The sequence below is a fragment of the Kogia breviceps genome, chromosome 4 (genome assembly GCF_026419965.1).
Source record: "Kogia breviceps isolate mKogBre1 chromosome 4, mKogBre1 haplotype 1, whole genome shotgun sequence".
NCBI classification, from domain to species: Eukaryota; Metazoa; Chordata; class Mammalia; order Artiodactyla; family Physeteridae; genus Kogia; species Kogia breviceps.
The window spans coordinates 50,186,401-50,206,748 of record NC_081313.1 but is presented as its reverse complement, the minus strand read 5'-3'; the positions used below and the strand labels follow the sequence as shown (position 1 = coordinate 50,206,748).

Sequence of the window (20,348 nt, the reverse complement as noted above, 5' to 3'; positions counted from 1 at the left end):
ATTAGGCAGACAAAAATTAGTAAGGATATAGAAACTTTGAACAACACAATTAACAAGCTTGATCAAAAAGATACGAGTAAGAACTATGCATATCATGATGAGATGACATGTCTTGCAAAATTTCTGATAATGGATCATGTACTAGGCAATAAAATCAATCTCAAATTTTAAAAGAATTGATGTATTTTACTTCACATTCTTTGACAACAATGAAATTAAGCTACAAACCAATAACAAAAGATTACTAAGAACATCTTCACTTAATTGGCATTTAGAAGAGTGCTTCCAAATTACACAATTTGTAAATCACTATGGAAAGTATAAAACAGAATTGAGTAGAATAAATAAACACTGTTTTGACTGATTAAGAATAAAAGGGGAGAGCAAAGGGGGAGAAGATGGCGGAAGAGTAAGACGCAGAGATCACATTCCTCCTCACAGATACATCAGAAATACATCTACACGTGGAACTGCTCCTATAGAACACCCATTGAACGCTGGCAGAAGACCTCAGACCCCAGGCAAGAAACACCCCACGTACCTGGGTAGGGCAAAAGAAAAAAGAAAAAACAGAGACAAAAGAATAGGGACGGGACCTGTACCAGTGGGAGGAAGCCTTGAAGGAAGAAAGGTTTCCACACACTAGAAGCCCCTTCGTGGGCGGAGACTGCGGGTGGCGGAGGAGGGAAGCTTCAGAGCTCGGAGGAGAGCGCAGCAACAGGGTGCGGAGGGCAAAGCGGAGAGATTCCACAGAGGATCGGTGCCAACCAGCACTCACCAGCCCGAGAGGCTTGTCTGCTCACCCACCGGGAAGGGCAGGGGCTGGGAGCTGAGGCTCGGGCTTTGGTCAGAAGCTGGGAGAGGACTGGGGTTGGCTGCGTGAACATAGCCTGAAGGAGTTCGTGCACCACGGCTGGCCGAGAGGGAGTCCGGTTGAAGTCTGGAGCTGCCGAAGAGGCAAGAGACTTTGTTTCCTGGTGCGCAAGGAGGGATTAAGCGTGCTGCGTAAAGGAGCCCCAGAGACGGGCATGGCGCTAACAAAGAGACAAGAGACTTTTTCTTGCCTCTTTGTTTCCTGGTGCAAGAGGAGAGGGGATTAAGCGCACCGCGTAAAGGAGCTCCAGAAACAGGCGGAGACAGGCATGGGACGCTAGGGCTGCTGCTGTCGCCACAAAGAAGCCTGTGTGCTAGCACAGGTCACTCTCCACACCTCCCCTCCTGGGAGCCTGTGCAGCCCGCCACAGCCGGGGTCCCGAGATCCAGGAACAGCTTCCCCGGGAGAATGCTCAGCACGCCTCCGGCCGGTGCAGCATCACACTGGTTTCTGCCGCCGTGGGCTCGCCCCACATCTGTGCCCCTCCCTTCCCGCTGCCTGAGTGAGCCAGAGCCCTCGAATCAGCTGCTCCTTTAACCCCGTCCTGTCTGAGCGAAGAGCAGAGGCCCTCAGGCGACCTACGCGCAGAGGCGGGGCCAAGTCCAAAGCTGAACCCCAGGAGCTGTGCGAACAAAGAGAGGGGGATCTCTCTCCCAGCAGCCTCAGAAGCAGCGGATTAAAGCTCCACAATCAGCCTGAAGTGACCTGCATCTGTGGAATACCTGAATAGACAGCAAATCATCCCACATTGAGGAGGTAGACTTTGGGACTAAGATATATTATTGTTTTCCCCTTTTTCACTTTTTGTGAGTGTGTATGTGTGTGCTGCAGTGTGAGATTTTGTCTATATAGCTTTGCTTTCACTATTTGTCCTAGGGTTCTGACCGAACCAATTTTGTTTTTTTTAATAAAATTTTTCTTCTTAATAATTATTTTTTATTTTAATAACTTTATTTTATCTTACTTTATTTTATCTTCTTTCTTCCTCCCTTTCTTCCTCCCTTCCTTCCTTTCTTCCTTTCTTCCTTCCATTCTTCCTTTCTTTCTTCTTTCCTTCCTTCCTTCCTTTCTTTCTTTCCTTTCTATTTTTTCTCCCTTTTATTCTGAGCCGTGTGGATTAAAGGCTCTTGGTGCTCCAGTCAGGCATCAGGACTGTGTCTCTGAGGTGGGAGAACCAACCTCAGGACACTGGTCCACAAGAGACCTCCCAGCTCCATGTAATATCAACAGCAAAAATCTCCCAGAGATCTCCATCTCAACACCAACACCCAGCTTCACTCAATGACCAGCAACCTATAGGGCTGGACACCCTATGCCCAACAAATAGCAAGACAGGACTACAGTCCCATCCATTAGCAGAGAGGCTGCCTAAAATCATAATAAGGCTACCGATATCCCCAAACACATCACCAGAAGTGGGCCTGCGCACCAGAAAGACAAGATCCAGGCTCATCCAGTAGAACACAGGCACTAGTCCCCCCAACCAGGAAACCTATTCAAACCACTGAACCAACCTTAGCCACTGGGGACAGCCACCAAAAACAACGGGAACTACGAACCTGCAGCCTGCAAAAAGGAGACCCCAAACACGGTAAGCAAAATGAGAAGACAGAAAAACACACAGCAGATGAAGTAGCAAGGTAAAAACCCACCAGACCTAACAAATGAAGAGGAAATAGGTAGTCCACCTGGAAAATAAGTCAGAATAATGATAGTAAAGATGATCCAAAATCTTGGAAATAGAATAGAGAAAATGGGAGAAACATTTAACAAGAAACTAGAAGAAATAAAGAGGAAGCAAGCAACGATGAGCAACACAATAAATGAAATGAAAAATACTCTAGATGGGATCAATAGCAGAATAACTGAGGCAAAAGAACGGATAAGTGACCTGGAAGATAAAATAGTGGAAATAACTACTGCAGAGCAGAAGAAAGAAAAAAGAATGAAAAGAACTGAGGACAGTCTCAGAGACCTCTGGGACAACATTAAACACACCAACATTCAAATTATAGGGGTCCCAGAAGAAGAAGAGAAAAAGAAAGGGACTGAGAAAATATTTGAAGAGATTATAGTTGAAAACTTACCTAATATAGGAAAGGAAATAGTCAATCAAGTCCAGGAAGCACAGAGAGTCCCATACAGGATAAATCCAAGGAGAAGCACACCAAGACACATATTAATCAAAATATCAAAAATTAAATACAAAGAAAAAATATTACAAGCAGCAAGGGAAAAACAACAAATAACACACAAGGGAATCTCCACAAGGTTAACATCTGATCTTTCAGCAGAAACTCTACAAGCCAGAAGGGAGTGGCAGGACATATTTAAAATGATGAAGGAAAAAAAGCTACAACCAAGGTTAATCTACCCAGCAAGGATCTCATTCAGATTTGATGGAGAAATTAAAACCTTTACAGACAAGCAAAAGCTGAGAGGGTTCAGCACCACCAAACCAGCTTTACAACAAATGCTAAAGGAATTTCTCTAAGCAAGAAACACAAGAGAAGGAAAAGACCGACAAGAAAAACCTGAAACAATTAAGTAAATGGTAATAGGAACATACATATCGATAATTACCTTAAATGTGAATGGATTAAATGCTCCCACCAAAAGACACAGACTGGCTGAATGGATACAAAAACCGGACCCATATATATGCTGTCTACAAGAGACCCACTTCAGACCTAGGGACACATACAGACTGAAAATGAGGGGATGGAAAAAGATATTCTATGCAAATGGAAATCAGAAGAAAGCTGGAGTAGCAATTCTCATATCAGACAAAATAGACTTTAAAATAAAAACTATTACAAGAGACAAAGAAGGACACTACATAATGATCAAGGGATCAATCCATGAAGAAGATATAACAATCGTAAATATTTATGCCCCTAACATAGGAACACCTCAATACATAAGGCAAATGCTAACAGCCATAAAAGGGGCAATCGACAGTAACACAATCATAGTAGGGGAATTTAACACCCCACTTTCACCAATGGACAGATCATCCAAAATGAAAATAAATAAGGAAACACAAGCTTTAAATAATATTTTACATAAGATGGACTTACTTGATATTTATAGGACATCCATCCAAAAACAACAGAATACACATTTTTCTCAAGTGCTCATGGAACATTATCCAGGATAGATCATATCTTGGGTCACAAATCTAGCCTTGGCAATTTTAAGAAAATTGAAATCGTATCAAGTATCTTTTCTGACCACAATGCTATGAGACTAGATATCAATTACAGGAAAAGATCTGTAAAAAATACAAACACATGGAGGCTAAACAATACACTACTTAATAATGAAGTGATCACTGAAGAAATCAAAGAGGAAATCAAAAAATACTTAGAAACAAATGACAGTGGAGACACGACGACCCAAAACCTATGGGATACAGCAAAAGCAGTTCTAAGAGGGAAGTTTATAGCAATACAATCCTACCTTAAGAAACAGGAAACATCTCGAATAAACAACCTAATTCTGCACCTAAAGCAATCAGAGAAAGAAGAGCAACACCCCCCCCAAATTTAGCAGAAGGAAAGAAATCATAAAGATCAGATCAGAAATAAATGAAAAAGAAATGAAGGATACGATAGATCAAAAAAACTAAAAGCTGGTTCTTTGAGAAGAAATAAAAAATTGATAAACCATTAGCAAGACTCATCAAGAAAAAAAGGGAGAAGACTCAAATCAATAGAATTAGAAATGAAAAAGGACATGTAGCAACGGACACTGTAGAAATACAAAAGACTATTAGAGATTACTACAAGCAACTGTATGCCAAAAAAATGGACAACCTGGAAGAAATAGACAAATTCTTAGTAAAGCACAACTGCCGAGACTGAACCAGGAAGAAATAGAAAATATGAACAGACCAATCACAAGCACTGAAATTGAAACTGTGATTAAAAATCTTCCAACAAACATAAGCCCAGGACCAGATGGCTTCACAGGTGAATTCTATCAAACATTTAGAGATGATCTAACACCCATCCTTCTCAAACTCTTCCAAAAGATAGCAGAGGTAGAAACACTCTCAAACTCATTCTATGAGGCCACCATCACCCTGATACCAAAACCAGACAAAGACGTCACAAAGAATGAAAACTATAGGCCAATATCACTGATGAACATAGATGCAAAAATCCTCAACAAAATACTAGCAAACAGAATCCAACAGCACACTAAAAGGAACATACACCATGATCAACTGGGGTTTATCCCAGGAATGCAAGGATTATTCAATATATGCAAATCAATCAACGTGATACACCATATCAACAAACTGAAGGAGAAAAACCATATGATCATCTCAATAGATGCAGAGAAAGCTTTTGACAAAATTCAACACCCATTTATGATAAAAACCCTGCAGAAAGTAGGCATAGAGGGAACTTTCCTCAACATAATAAAGGCCATATATGACAAACCCACGGCCAGCATCATTCTCAATGCTGAAAAACTGAAAGCATTTCCACTAAGATCAGGAACAAGACAAGGTTGCCCACGTTCACCACTATTATTCAACATAGTTTTGGAAGTTCTAGCCACAGCAATCTGAGAAGAAAAAGAAATAAAAGCAATCCAAATTGGAAAAGAAGAAGTAAAGCTGACACTGTTTGTAGATGACATGATACTATACATAGAGAATCCTAAGGATGCTACCAGAAAACTACTAGAGCTAATCAATGAATTTGGTAAAGTAGCAGGATACAAAATTAATGCACAGAAATCTCTGGCATTCTTATACACTAATGATGAAAAATCTGAGAGTGAAATTAAGAAAACACTCCCATTTACCATTGAAACAAAAAGAATAAAATATCTAGGAATAAACCTACCTAAGGAGACAAAAGACTTGTATGCAGAAAACTATAAGACACTGATGAAAGAAATTAAAGATGATACAAATAGGTGGAGAAATATACCATGTTTTGGATTGGAAGAATCAACATTGTGAAAATGACTCTACTACCCAAAGCAATCTACAGATTCAATGCAATCCCTATCAAATTACCACTGGCATTTTTTACAGAACTAGAACAAAGAATTTTGCAATTTGTATGGAAACACAAAAGACCCCGAATAGCCAAAGCAATCTTGAGAACGAAAAATGGAGCTGGAGGAATCAGGTTCCCTGAACTTCAGACTATACAACAAGGCTACAGTAATCAAGACAGTATGGACTGGCACAAAAACAGAAATATAGATCAATGGAACAGGATAGAAAGCCCAGAGATAAACCCACACACATATGGTCACCTTATCTTTGATAAAGGAGGGAAGGATATACAATGGAGAAAAGACAGCCTCTTCAATAAGTGGTGCTGGGAAAACTGGACAGCTACATGTAAAAGTATGAAATTAGAACACTATCTAACACCACACACAAAAATAAACTCAAAATGGGTTAAAGACCTAAATGTAAGGCCAGACACTATCAAACTCTTAGAGGAAAACATAGGCATAACACTCTATGACATAAATTACAACAAGATCCTTTTTGACCCATCTCCTAGAGAAATGGAAATAAAAACAAAAATAAAGAAATGGGATCTAATGAAACTTAAAAGCTTTTGCACAGCAAAGGATACCATAAACAAGACCAAAAGACAACCCTCAGAATGGGAGAAAATGTTTGCAAATGAAGCAACTGACAAAGGATTAATATCCAAAATTTATAAGCAACTCATGCAGCTCAATAACAAAAAAAAACAAACAACCCAATCCAATAATGGGCAGAAGAACTACATAGACATTTCTCCAAAGAAGATATACAGATTGCCAACAAACACATGAAAGAATACTCAACATCTTTAATCATTAGAGAAATGCAAATCAAAACTACAATGAGTTATCATCTCACATCGGTCAGATTGGCCATCATCAAAAACTCTAGAAACAATAAATGCTGGAGAGGGTGTGGAGAAAAGGGAACCCTCTTGCACTGCTGGTGGGAACGTAAATTGATACAGCCACTATGGAGAACAGTATGGAGGTTCCTTAAAAAACTAAAAATAGAACTACCATATGACCCCACAATCCCACGACTAGGCATACACCCTGAGAAAAACATAATTCAAAAAGAGTCATGTACCAAAATGTTTATTGAAGCTCTACCAGGACATGGAAGCAACCTAAGTGTCCATCAACAGATGAATGGATAAAGAAGATGTGGCACATATATACAATGGAATATTACTCAGCCATAAAAAGAAATGAAACTGAGTTATTTGTAATGAGGTGAATAGACCTGGGGTCTGTCATACAGAGTGAAGTAAGTCAGAAGGAGAAAAACAAATACCATATGCTAACACATATATATGGAATCTAAGAAAAAAAATATCATGAAGTGACTAGAGGTAGGGTGGGAATAAAACACAGACCTACTAGAGCATGGACTTGAGGATTTGGAGAGGGGGAAGGGTAAGCTGTGACGAAGTGAGAGAGTGGCATCGACATATATACACTACCAAACATAGGATGGATAGCACATGGGAAGCAGCCGCATGGCGCAGGGAGATCACCTCTGTGCTTTGAGACCACCCAGAGGGGTGGGATAGGGAGGGTGGGAGGGAGCAAGATGCAAGAGATATGGGAACATATGTATAGTATAACTGATTCACTTTGTTGTAAAGCAGAAACTAACACACAATTATAAAACAGTTATACTTCAATAAAGATGCTAAAAAAAGAATGACAAATAAATTAAAAAGAATAAACACCAGATTTAATGTTTTACTTAGTTAAAACAAGAATTTTCCTTACCATTTGTTTATATTTCTCTTCCCAATGAGATTTTATCCTTTGTCATCCAGTGAACAAATTATTTGTGACTTTCTTTGTTTTTCTTTTTTCATTCATTCATTCATTTATTCATTTTTACCCTTTAAGGAGGTTTTAAAGGCTTCATCATCCCAAACCCACATACTAGTATTAGAGTAATATTTACATAACCATTAGTTATAAGAAATAGTTCAATCAGGAAGCTGCTAAAAAAAAAAGAATAAAAGGGAAAATACTCACACAAGTTATTAATAAGGATCAAAACAAGAGATTCACTATAGATACAGGAAAGATAATTTAAACAACTTAATACAAATGGAAAACTTTTAAAAGAAAACTGTAACTTAACATTGATTCTAGAAGTATTAATTCTGAATTATTATATAGCCACTAAATAAATGACAGCAAGAATTAAAAACATATCTATCAAGAAAAACCAAGTCCAAATGTCTTACAGATAAGTTTTACCAAATAGTCAAAAAACAGATAATTGAGGTCTTATAAAAGCTATCCTAGAGAATAGTAAAATGAGGGAATACTCCACACTTCATTTTTATAAGGTTGGTATAAATTTTGGTATTGATGTCAGAGTAGAACAGTATAAGAAAGGAAACTTATAGACAAATCTCACTCAAGGATTTAGATGCAAAACCTAAAACAAAGTATTAGTAACACAGTATTAGTAACTTAATTCTAAAACCAAATATGAGAAAGGAATAGAATAGGAAATATAACTTCTTTAAGCTGACTAAGCATCCCTTTTAGAAATATACTATGTGGCGTAGCATTAGAAGTATTCTAATACATGAATGAGATTAGTACACCCTCTATTCCTGCATCTCTGACATATTAAACTGCAGTTCTAGCCAGTTCATTAGGAAACAAAAAGGCAATTAAGTGCAAAAAGCTTAGAAAGAAAGTTTCGTAGTATTTGCAGATAATTTAGTTGTCAACATAGAAAAGCAAAGAAAATCTACAGATAATTAAAATTAATCAAGTACACATAAGTAAAACCAATCAAATAACTTAATCACATTCTTATATACCTACAAAAATTGAAAATATAATTTAAAAATATACTATTCACATTAGCTACCATGTATAAAAGCACAGCTACAATAACAACAAAATAAGTTACCTAGGGTAAAAAAATCTGCCACAAGCTGTTCATGTCATTAATGGAGAAAATTAAAAACTTTATCGATAGGAAAGGAAGAACTAAATAAATGAAAAGGTACATCATATTCCTGGATAAAAAGATCCAATAACATAAAGATGTCTGTTCTTTTGAAACTATCACATAATTTCAATACAATTCCAATAAAATTCCACAATTTTAAGTATACATATGGGGGTGGGATGGAAAAGTTGATTCAAAATTAATATGTAACAGTAAAAGGCCAAGTACTGCCAAGAAACTTCTAAGAAAGAATAAAGTAAAGAGGATGATCTGGCACATATCAAATTTATTGTGAAAATTAAGACACTGTAATTTTGGAACAGAAACAGACAAACAGATCAATGGAAGAGAATACAGAACCCAAAAGTAAACTCACCAGTATATGAAAACAAGATGTATGACAGAAGAGACTGTATATCAGGGAGAGAAAGGATGTACTATTAAATGAATAGTACTAGGTAATTTTTTTCATTCTTATGGTAAAAATTAACCTGCATTCCTATCTCACACAACACGCTCAAAAGCTAAATTTAGGGTGAATTCACCAACTAAATATGAAATTCAAAAAAATGTTGGCTGGTATCTTTATAACCTCAAAGTAGACAAAGATTTCTTACAGAAGACAGAAAATGCATAGAACAAAGAAATATTAATTTACATTAAACTGAAAAATGTAAATTCATCAAAAGACACTTTTAAAAAGTGAGCCAAAGATTGAAAGAAAATATTTCCAATAATACACATGATAAAAGATGAATATCCCTAATAGATAATGGACTTTAAAAATTAGTAAGTTTTAAAAACTCCCAAAGAACCCAGTTTAAAAGTAAGCAAATATAAGATCAAATAACTCACAGTGAAGAAACTTGAAACAACACTCAACCTTGATGAAGCAATGGGAACTTACATACTTTTAGTGATTGTGTTAGTTTCCTCAGGACACCATAACAAAGTACCACAACCTGGGTGGCTTAAAGCAACAGAAATGTATTGTCTCAGAATTCTGGCAGCTAAACATCTGAAATGAAATTGTCGGCCTGATACAAACTCTCTGACAGCTCTGGGGGAGATTCCATTGTTTGTCTAAGCTTCTGGTGATTGCCAACAGTCCTTGGCATTACTTGGATTATGGCAGCATAACTCCAATTTCTGTCTCTGTCTTCAGATGGTGTTCTTCCCTGTGTGTCTACCCAAATTTCCTTCAATTTGTAAGAACATTAGTCACTTGATCTGGGCCCACCCTAATCCTTTATAATGTCTTTTTAACTTAATTACATCTGCAAAGATCTTATTTCCAAATAAGGTCACAGTCATAGACACTGAGTCCTTTGTCCTTTTGGGTAACACAATTCAACCTACAAAAGTGGTTATGAGATTTTACACAACCAGTTTGGAGAAGAATTAGGCTATATCTACCAAAGTTGAATCTGGGCATATCAAAGGATCCAATAATTCCACTTCTGGATGCTTAGATCCTTGCTACTCTAAGTATGGTCTGTGAATCAGCAATATCAGTGTCACCTGGGAACTTGGCAGACATGCAGAGTCTTAGGCTTCACTCCATACCTATGGTGTCAAAATCTGCATTTTAAACAAGATCCCCAAATGCTTTGGAAAGCACTACACTGTAATCCAGTTTACGCTAAATTACATGGATTTTTAAAAAAGTGATATACACATTAATGCTCACAGCAGTATTATTTATAAAAGCAAACGTTTGGAAAAGACTTAAACATTCACTAATCAGAGAATGGCTAAATAATCTGTGGCTTTATTCATAAAATTTAAATCTACAATGTAGTGAAAATAAATGAACTAGAGGTGCTTGTATCAATGCAGATGAATTTCACAAAGATAATGTCAAGCAAAAAAAGGAAGTTGCAGAAGAATACACAGAGAATGATACCATTTCTATATTGCTTAGTGACATGTACATATGGTGTAAAAGTATAAAGTCATTCATGGGAATGACAAACACTAAATTCAAGAGTAAAGAGAACTTTATGGAACCATACTCTTCTTTTTCATAAATTTTTCTTAAGTATATAGGTATTTATTATTTATACTATATCATTCTTTATATTTTTGGTAACTCATATAATGTAAAAAATGGAAAAAATTAAGAAAAAAATTCAAGGCTAGTAAATGGCAGCATAGGTGTTTGAATCCAGAACTGTGGCCCTGAGCCACTACTCCCAACTAACAAACTACTGTTTCAACGGCCAGATGGCACAGTTATAGACTCATATTTTATAACCACAATTGTTGTTCTTATATAAGTAGCATGTTTTAAAACAAGATTAAAATAATGTATTTGGTATTGGTTTTAGCTTTATAACAAAAAAGGTTATTTGTCAAAACAAAATAAAATGTGGGTATTTACCCCCAATTATTGTTAGATTAAATGCAGTAATTAAATCTTGTTTCAAATAATTATTAAACTGAATTTAATTTCCAGCTATCCTTAGACTAACTGGAAATATTGAGCTAATATTCCAAACACTTTTCTCATCTCAGCTATGCTCTTATCCTTTCAGAAGTGAGCCATGAAAATATTGTCAGAAAGAGAGCAGTATAGAGGAAGTGTGCTCAGGAAAGCACATTTATTAACACTTGTCACTCTAATCTGATGGTTTCCTACAACAAAAATACTGCCTTTGGGGTTTTGCTGTACTTCAACATTTTATTGGGGTCTATGAATTTCAATTATTGATTTATATTTTTGAACAAACGGTTGAGCTCCCAGAGAAGAGCAGACTCCTTTTCCTCAGTGATTATTGAACTTTTGTTGACATATTCATCACCACGCCCAATAACTTTTTTTTTTTTTTTTTTTTTTTTCCTCACTGCATGGGTTTTGGGATTTTAGTTCACCCACCAGGGATTGAACCTGGGCTCTTGGCAGTGAAAGAGCAGAGTCCTAACCACTGGACCACCAGGGAATTCCCAATAAATTCTGATTTAAGTCAAGAAGTTCCAGAATGCAGAGGCCACATCTTTCTTCACTTGTCTCATACTCAGAATTTTCTAAAGAATTGGAAGCTTACCAAATAATTTAAAGAAGAGGGAGAATGTCACATCTGAAACTGAGTAAGGGACAGACCCTGCCATGTCCACTGCCTCTTGTTTGTAGAAACGCCTTAGCGCCTTAGGCCTTCCCAAGTTCCAGTGACCAGATTTAATCACAGAAGCGAGAAAATGCAGAAACAAAGGAAAACAGTCAAGCAAGATAAAATAATAATCATTTAGCCATAAAACAAAGTCAAGGACATTTAGCTCCTTTGTAAGGGCTATAGATAATATCCTGGGCCATATCCTTGAGTTGTTTTGCAGATACTAAAAGCCCCAGCGGGTGGGAGAAGTTTTCTGACCACCAGCACATAGACCCCAGACCGGTTAGAACCAGAAGGTTGATAATCTTGACTCCAGAAATACCATCCAGTTACCTCACCACCAACCAATCAGAATGTCTACCAACTGATCAGGCACCCTGCAACCCTCTCCCTCACACTGTCTTTAAAAACCCTTCCCTGAAAGCCATTGGGGTTTCGGGTCTTTTGAGCAGGAAGTTCTGGGTCTCCATGCTCAGCCCCATGTTGGGCACCTTGCAATAAATGCTCTATTTTCCTTCACCACAACCTGGTATCAGTAGATTGTATTTGCTGCATGTAGTGGGGCAGCAGACCCAAGTTTAGTTTGGTAACACATCCCTGTGCAAATTGTTTTCAAATAAATCCTCACCTGAAAGGGCCTTAATTTTTTTTTCAAGCACTTGCTCTTTCACTAAGCCTACCTAATTCTCTTTCTCTGCACTTCTCAACAATTATCAGTAGAGAGAGAATTAATATTATTACTTTGCATCACTATTACTACTGTTATTGCTTGACCTTTACTGCGTGTTTTTTATTTTATGGGCCAGCAAAAAATCACTTAATCTTCACAAGTCTATTTTACACCCATTTTACTATTGAGGAAACAAGAGGGTTAATTAATTTGCCCAAGGTCACACACCTAGTGAATACGTGTTACTGTGTTTTTCTTTTCACTCTCTACATGCTGTGTTTTCAAAATGTGCGTTAAATGAACCAAATCAACTTTACAGTTTTAGGAGCAGAGACTGAGGCATCTATCATTTGTGTTTTGCCACTGAAAATTTAGTGTGGTTCTGGGTCTCGGAGAAGTGTCTGTCATGTAGAAATAGCAGCTAAGTAACGATACCATCTGAGGAAGGTGGATGGTGAGAATTAGATACACAAAAAAACTGTGCTCAGTTTTAAAGGAGAATTTTTTCTCTTGCATTTTGGTTGCATTTCTTATTAAGGACTAGTTAATTCTTGCTGATAATCAGAAGACCACACTTCCTAAATTACCTAAGCAAAAATTTCTCCTTGAAGTATTTTTTTTTCCCTAACAAATTCTAGTAGAAAAGTCACAGTTCTGGAAAATCTACAATTGCCTTGTTGCTTTAGTATTTGAAGATTGGGGTGAATAAAATTCAGAATATTTTTAGTTAAAAAAATAACCTATTCTAGTTTTAATTACTTAAAAATATAAAACCTTTTTAAAATAGGAGTTTTCCATGGCTCACGGGCCCAGCCGCTCCGCGGCATGCGGGGTCCTCCAAGACTGGGGCACAAACACGTGTCCCCTGCATTGGCAGGTGGACTCTCAACCACTGCGCCACCAGGGAAGCCCAAAATAGGAGTTTTTAAAAATTACTCCTGTAATCTCTTAAGCAAAATTTCAATTCTTTATTATGAAGGTTATTTCCTCATTAATACAAAAATCAGCCATAATTTGGGATTATGTATGAACATATCAATTATTGAGAAGACCCAACCATTACTGAGCTTTCAGCAATGATAAGACAGTCAGGTGTACAGCAAAACTTCAGCCTAACATCTTTTTAATCTTATGTCCCTGGTCAAAGAACTACATTGAAATGCTTGGCTTGTATCAAATTTCCTGTAAAGATGTTAAAAATCTTTATCTCCCATAACCTATTTTAGAGAAATTTCACATGATGGATGATGCATCATACCCCAGATCCATAACTGACAAGTTTATACTTGCATCTCGTTAATTCAGACAAGAAATAAAAGCAGAATGACTGGAAGATTTGTTTTCAAATGATGTCATAAGTAATATTCACTTTAAGGTTAGTTTTTCTTTAGGATAATTTCAGAGGCCTTGAAGAACAAGAGCCTAATTCTTTATCCAGGACCTTCAGTTTGCACCATTTTCTTCTGGCATATCCAGGATTCTGTATCATTAAGGGTTAAACATAGAAGAATTGGCAAAGTGTGAACATGAAGAAATGTAACATCATTGTGCTTTTAATATATATCACAATATTATTAGTTTAATAAAAAGTTTTACATGATTATCTATTCACTTGAAGGTTGTAGAACCATAGTGCTACATATCCTTTTATACTTCTATTCGTAAGAGTGTCTATACATTCTTATTGAAATGAAATGTTTGAAATATTATGTACTTTATTTCTAAGAAAAACATGAGCTACTTGAGTTTTTTTTTCAACTTGAATGAAAAAAAGCAGTGTCATAGAATATTAAAGCAGAATAGCAAATGCCAGATCTTATAAATATTAACACTAGATTTACAGCATTTTAGCTTTCTAAAAAAGGAAAAATAAACTTGTCAGTTATAAAACAATTTGGGTTTAATAATAATGAATGCACAGTTGCTGACTGACATATTTACTGACTTACACTATGTTCATATGTGCTAAATTTGACAAAATTCATATTCAAGTTTGTACTTGAAATGTAAATATTTTTTAAAATTCAAATTTCTTTTATTTTACCCTTCGTTTATGTTATCATCTATATTTCCAAAGTTTTATCTTTGGAGAATCCAGATTTTAATTATTTTCCTATTAAAACTTTTGGAACTGCAACTGTATTTTAACAGTTACTTAGTTCTGTATTTGTGAGGAGATTTTAAAAGGGAGAATGAGTACCTTCACAAATTTCTAAAAGATTTCTTCAGAGTCCGTAGCCAGTATCGACATGTATACTTATCTCTTTCTTTCCAATGCCATGAATCATTATAAATGTCAGGTTCATTGTTGTGGCATGCTGAAACGACTGAATGGGAACTGTGCCCAGCACTGTGTTGTAAAACAATAGATCTCCAAACACATTGTTCTACAGCGTGCATCGGTCCAACTAGATTTTCTTCGACGCTTTCGTGACTGCTCCTTTGTTTGGTCTTGGAGAATTTAGAGCTCAAATTTGAACATAAATATTAAGACTATCTGCAGTGGATCTGTGCCTGTTATCTAGAGTCATCTACTTTTGGGATTGCATTCTGTATTTTTCCTTTATTTCAGTCATGTAATCAGAATGTATAAGTGAAGTTTGTTATATGCTATTCTAGTGGATTAGAAATCCCATTCTTTAGGTGCAAATGGGATTAAGCTTGGTTTTCTTGGTAAAGGAAAAGCTTAGAACCAACCCATAGCAGTCTCTTTATCTTCTATGTTAAGTCATCCCCATTTGGAAAATCCAATATTGTTTTTCCCCCCATTGGTGAATGTGTGAAAATGTATGAGTTCCAAAGTTCAGCCTTTGTTAGCACAAAAGCAACACAAGTGAAGGTGTTTGCCTAGGTCTATTAAAATTGTATTTCTAGATAGAACTGGTGAATGACAAATGCTGCAGGCTTTAAAAAAGAGCTAGAAAATATAGGCTTGATATAGAGGATAAAGAGAAAAAGATGACACTAAAAGAAATTTTTGAAGAAAATAGGAGAAAAAAATAGAAAACTCAAAGTTACTTTTCTTTTAATAAGTCGTTTTCTTTCTTGAAGTTGTGGGATTTCCTCAATACCTGCTTATTTTCTGCAAGACAGGGGTTTATAGATGGCGCTCTAAAGCATTTGCCGGAAGGTGGCGACATAGCCCTCATTGCCTAGAGCTGTCCCAGGTGCTGAACCCAGTTTCGGAGCCCATAAGAAACTGCTGCCAGCGACCGGGGATTCCTCCAAGTTCTCCCTAGAGGCCTGCAAACTCTGGTTAGAAAAGCAAAAGGCCATAAAAATGCCCGATCTCATTTATAACACAAAGACAAAAAAATTCCCTTCCCTAAATTTACTTGCTGCGAAGCTGTGGGAAATGGCAATGTGCACTGAAATTAAAAATGCAATGGAGATGGAAAGGCAGGTGTGTGTGTGTGTGTGTGTGTGTGTGTGTGTAGAATACATACCAAATTGATTTTTTTCTTCACTTTGAGGTGCAGCTGTTTACCTGTCCTTTGACCGGTTCTTTATAATTACTTTCTCCCCCAATTCCTCAACGTTAAAAAAAGGCAGAGGCAATATCCTCCCCAAAGGAGACAGGCTGGACCGTGCGATGATAAACGGGGGTGATTTTTAAAAAGCTAAGACACATTCCCTTTTCTTTCCATGAATTGGTAATAATTTCCAGACTGACCCAGGACTGTCCACCTCCCCATTCAGGCTCCGTGTATCTCCTTTTCTCATTTCCTATTGCCACTCGGTGATGCTGACTCTACTTAAGAATTTGACAGAAATATGAAGCAATTTACGTGGCTAAATTTTTTTCCCCTCGAGTTTGGCCGGGTGGGAGGCGGAGTTATTTGTTGTAATGTTGGTCTGACCGGCGGATCGGGTGTGTGTAAGCTAGTTCTGAGTCTCGGTCGACAAAAAGGGACTTGAAGGCAAGGAGGCTGAGCTAGAGGGCGAGGAGGGCGGGGACCCAGGGGAAAGAGGCACTCAGGGTTGGGGAAGTGTTGGGAGGGGAGGGTTAGCGTAGGAGAGAGGGAGACTGGCTGTCGGAGCAACACCGGGGAGATAAAGGGAAGTGAGAAGGGAGAGGGAGACTGAAAGGGAAAACTAGTAGGGGAAAGCGAAAAAGAGAGGAGGCTTAAGAGAAAGAGAAAAGAGTAGAGGAGAGAGTGGGAGAGAAGGAGGGAGAGAAGCAAGGAGAGGAGGGCTACAGAGTGACTGTGGAGGACGGTGTTTCTCTATTCCAGATACTTCTAAGATTGGAGATTCTTTTCTGGTGGGGAGATTCCGGGTCTGGCAGCCAGTTAGGCAGCGGCAAAATAAAATGGACAGCGAGAGACAAACGTTCCAGCCACCTTTCCGCCGCCCGGAGATCCCGGAGCTGTTCTCCAGCCAGTTCGTTTCCCAGCTGGAGACTCTGAGCGCGCCGGACTACGAGAGCCCAGGGAGCGCCTAGAAGCTAGCTGCTCCTCGGAGATGCCTTCGCCTGAGCAGTAAGAACTTCCTGCTTAAGTCCCTGCATCCCCTCCCGCGTTGAAACTCCCCAGGAAAGAGGGGCGGAAGACCCCAGGGGGAGGGGCGAGGGGGGATCCCGGCGCAGCTCTTTCTCCCCTCCCCCTCCCCTGCCGGGCGCGCAGGCATGGAGGTGCTCAGCCCCTTACAGGGCAACAACACCACGTCGTCCCAGGGTCCCTTCGGGACACGCGCCAACGCTACTGGCATCTCCGACGTGACCTTCAGCTACCAAGTGATCACCTCTCTGCTGCTGGGCACGCTCATCTTCTGCGCGGTGCTGGGCAATGCATGCGTGGTGGCCGCCATCGCCTTGGAGCGCTCCCTGCAGAACGTGGCGAACTATCTTATAGGCTCGCTGGCCGTCACAGACCTCATGGTGTCGGTGCTGGTGCTGCCCATGGCCGCGTTGTACCAGGTGCTCAACAAGTGGACCCTGGGACAGGTCACCTGTGACCTGTTCATCGCCCTCGACGTGCTGTGCTGCACCTCGTCCATCCTGCACCTGTGCGCTATCGCGCTGGACAGGTACTGGGCCATCACAGACCCCATCGACTACGTGAACAAGAGGACGCCCCGGCGCGCAGCTGCACTCATCTCGCTCACCTGGCTCATTGGCTTCCTCATCTCCATCCCGCCCATGCTGGGCTGGCGCACCCCGGAAGACCGCTCGGACCCCGACGCGTGCACCATCAGCAAGGACCATGGCTACACTATTTACTCCACCTTCGGCGCTTTCTACATTCCGCTGCTGCTCATGCTGGTACTCTACGGGCGCATCTTCCGAGCCGCACGATTCCGCATCCGCAAGACCGTCAAGAAGGAGGAGAAGAAGGTAGCCAACAACCGCCTTGGGGCGTCGCCAGCCCCGCAGCCCAGAAAGAGCATCAATGGTGAGCCGGGTAGCAAAGACTGGAGGCAGGGCATGGAGAACAAGGCAACAGGGGCTCCGTGCGCCAATGGAGCCGTGAGGCAGGGCGAAGAAGGAGCCGCCCTGGAGGTGATCGAAGTGCACCGGGTGGGCAACTCCAAAGAGCACCTGCCGCTGCCCAGCGAGGCCGGTGCTGTCCCCTGCGTCCCCGCCTCCTTCGAGAAGAAAAATGAGCGCAACGCCGAGGCCAAGCGTAAGATGGCCCTGGCCCGCGAGAGGAAGACGGTAAAGACGCTGGGCATCATCATGGGCACCTTCATCCTCTGCTGGTTGCCCTTCTTCATAGTGGCCCTGGTCCTGCCCTTCTGCGAAAGCAGCTGCCACATGCCCACCCTGTTGGGCTCCATAATCAACTGGCTGGGCTACTCCAACTCTCTGCTCAACCCTGTCATTTACGCCTACTTCAACAAGGACTTCCAAAACGCATTTAAGAAGATCATCAAGTGCAAGTTCTGCCGCCGATGATGACGGAGGAGTAGCTGGCGCGTAGTCCCACCCCACCCAGCCTGCCTCCCCTAGCCCTCTGGAATCAAAACCTTTGCTACTTTTCCTTTAACATTCACAGCTGCTCCGCGCGCTGCTTCCAGACCCCTCCCCCTCCCCCAGCCCTCTATTCCCAGAGGGGAAGGAGGGAGCCCCAGGCAAAGAGGCTACAGCCGCGGGGCAAGAGAGTCTGGGAAACTCCTAGAGTCTGTGAGAGGCGACCTTGGCTCAAACTTTGGTCTGGGAATCAGTTTTGATTCCAGCCATTGCCTCCTCCCTCTTCTGCCCCCAAATCTTCGCGGCGGAAGTTTAAGCCTTAGCCGTTCAAGGCAAAAACTCCACACAGAAGAAGAAACTGTCCACCGAGCCGCCGCGCCCACTAAAGGCTCCCACCTGATCGCCTCACTGCTACAACTTGCACTTAAGGTTCAGGCCTTTGCTTCATTCCCCAGCAGCCCCATCCCCGCCCCGCCTTCTTGCCCTAGAAACGTTCACTGTTTTTGCGGTCTCATCCCTTATTTCCTTTTCCATCTTCCCTTTATGCCCTCGCCAGTCCCTATGCACTAAATTGCTAGTCGGGAAATCTGGGAAGGTCTGCTTTTCCCGGTGCCTAGGGTGTCCCCTGGAATCTCCGCCTCCTGCAGACTCCCAGAGTAACTCTCCCGGGAACAGCCCCATGCTTTGTTTTCCTGGATTCAAAACAAGTGGCTGGAAGTTGTCTCTTAGCGTGGACCTGTACGTACAAGGCTGGACCAGTGGGGCAGAGCGAGGCAGAACGGATTTATCCTTGCCTGCCTTGGTGTCAGCACTCACCAAAGAAACTGACAATCATTGGGAAGGGAGAGCGGACTTCTGGTTTTACAGGTTGCTGGCGAGTCTGAACTGGCTGGCATCGCTACTTACCTACTGTGAGAGGCGCCCGCCGACCACGCTGCGGGCGCTGGGGCGCGGGGGGGAGGGGTGTGTGCCACGTGCCGGGAATCCCCGAGCCTTCCACCCTCTCTGAGGTCTGGCGTGCGCTCAGCGCGCACTGAAAACTAACCCCGACTGGAGCCATCCCTCCGCCTACGCCCCAGGACCAGCTGAAGAGAGGGTGAACAACAGTTAAGGTTTGTGGAAGCCGGCGCTTCTAGGTCCAGCCAAGCTCTAGAGACCAGAAAGACCAGCAAGTCCCAAGGGTTGGCGTTCTCCAGGTGGGCCCGAGCTCTAGCTGGCACTCCCCTTGCAAACTGAAAGAGCAAGTTTATCCAAAAGAAGCCGATTCTTTTCCTCCTAATTCCACCCCTCGCCCTTTTCGGATAGGGAGATAGGTCTGTTCAGCGCATCCTAACACTACACGGGATTTTTTTCTGCAGGACGTCCAGGACACTTAGTTAACCACGACTTTGGTTTCCAAAAGGGAAATTTGGGCTTTCAATAGAATGGGCCCCCGATAGGTTTAGCACTATCTGTGACCTCACAGGTGCTTACCTTAAATAATGAGGCCCTAAAGAACTAGCTAGGCGTGCTCTGGAGTCCCGGAGACTCTTGTACATTTGCTCCTTGGCCTGACTCTCCTGCAATACAGGTTTGCTGGGAAACCGGCCTCTTGCCATTTGAATATGTGGAGCCCTCCAAGCTTTCTTCCCCTTAAAAGTATTCTTTCAGCCTTGCCACTCCTGCTGAAAAACTGGTTATCTTTACTGCCCCCAGAAGGGAAGTTTTTCGGTGCTCCATTTGAATGTAAATTTCCATCCATGTGACCGGGGTCAAGAGGTTTGTTATAGTTAGATTCGTTTTCCAATAATTGC

General features: G+C 40.8%; 1 protein-coding gene across 1 annotated transcript; it reads left to right on the top strand.

The window, feature by feature from the left end:
• Window positions 1–17,180: 17,180 nt before the first annotated feature.
• Window positions 17,181–18,632, top strand: HTR1A (5-hydroxytryptamine receptor 1A). Its single transcript, XM_059063545.2, has one exon. The coding sequence runs from the start codon at window positions 17,272–17,274 to the stop codon at window positions 18,538–18,540; it is 1,269 nt and encodes a 422-aa protein (XP_058919528.1). The 5' UTR covers window positions 17,181–17,271; the 3' UTR covers window positions 18,541–18,632.
• Window positions 18,633–20,348: the final 1,716 nt, after the last annotated feature.

What these genes read in the sequence shown, in the direction of transcription:
- HTR1A (XM_059063545.2), top strand. Translation starts at nt 17,272, where the DNA reads ATGGAGGTGCTCAGCCCCTTACAGGGCAACAACACCACGTCGTCCCAG.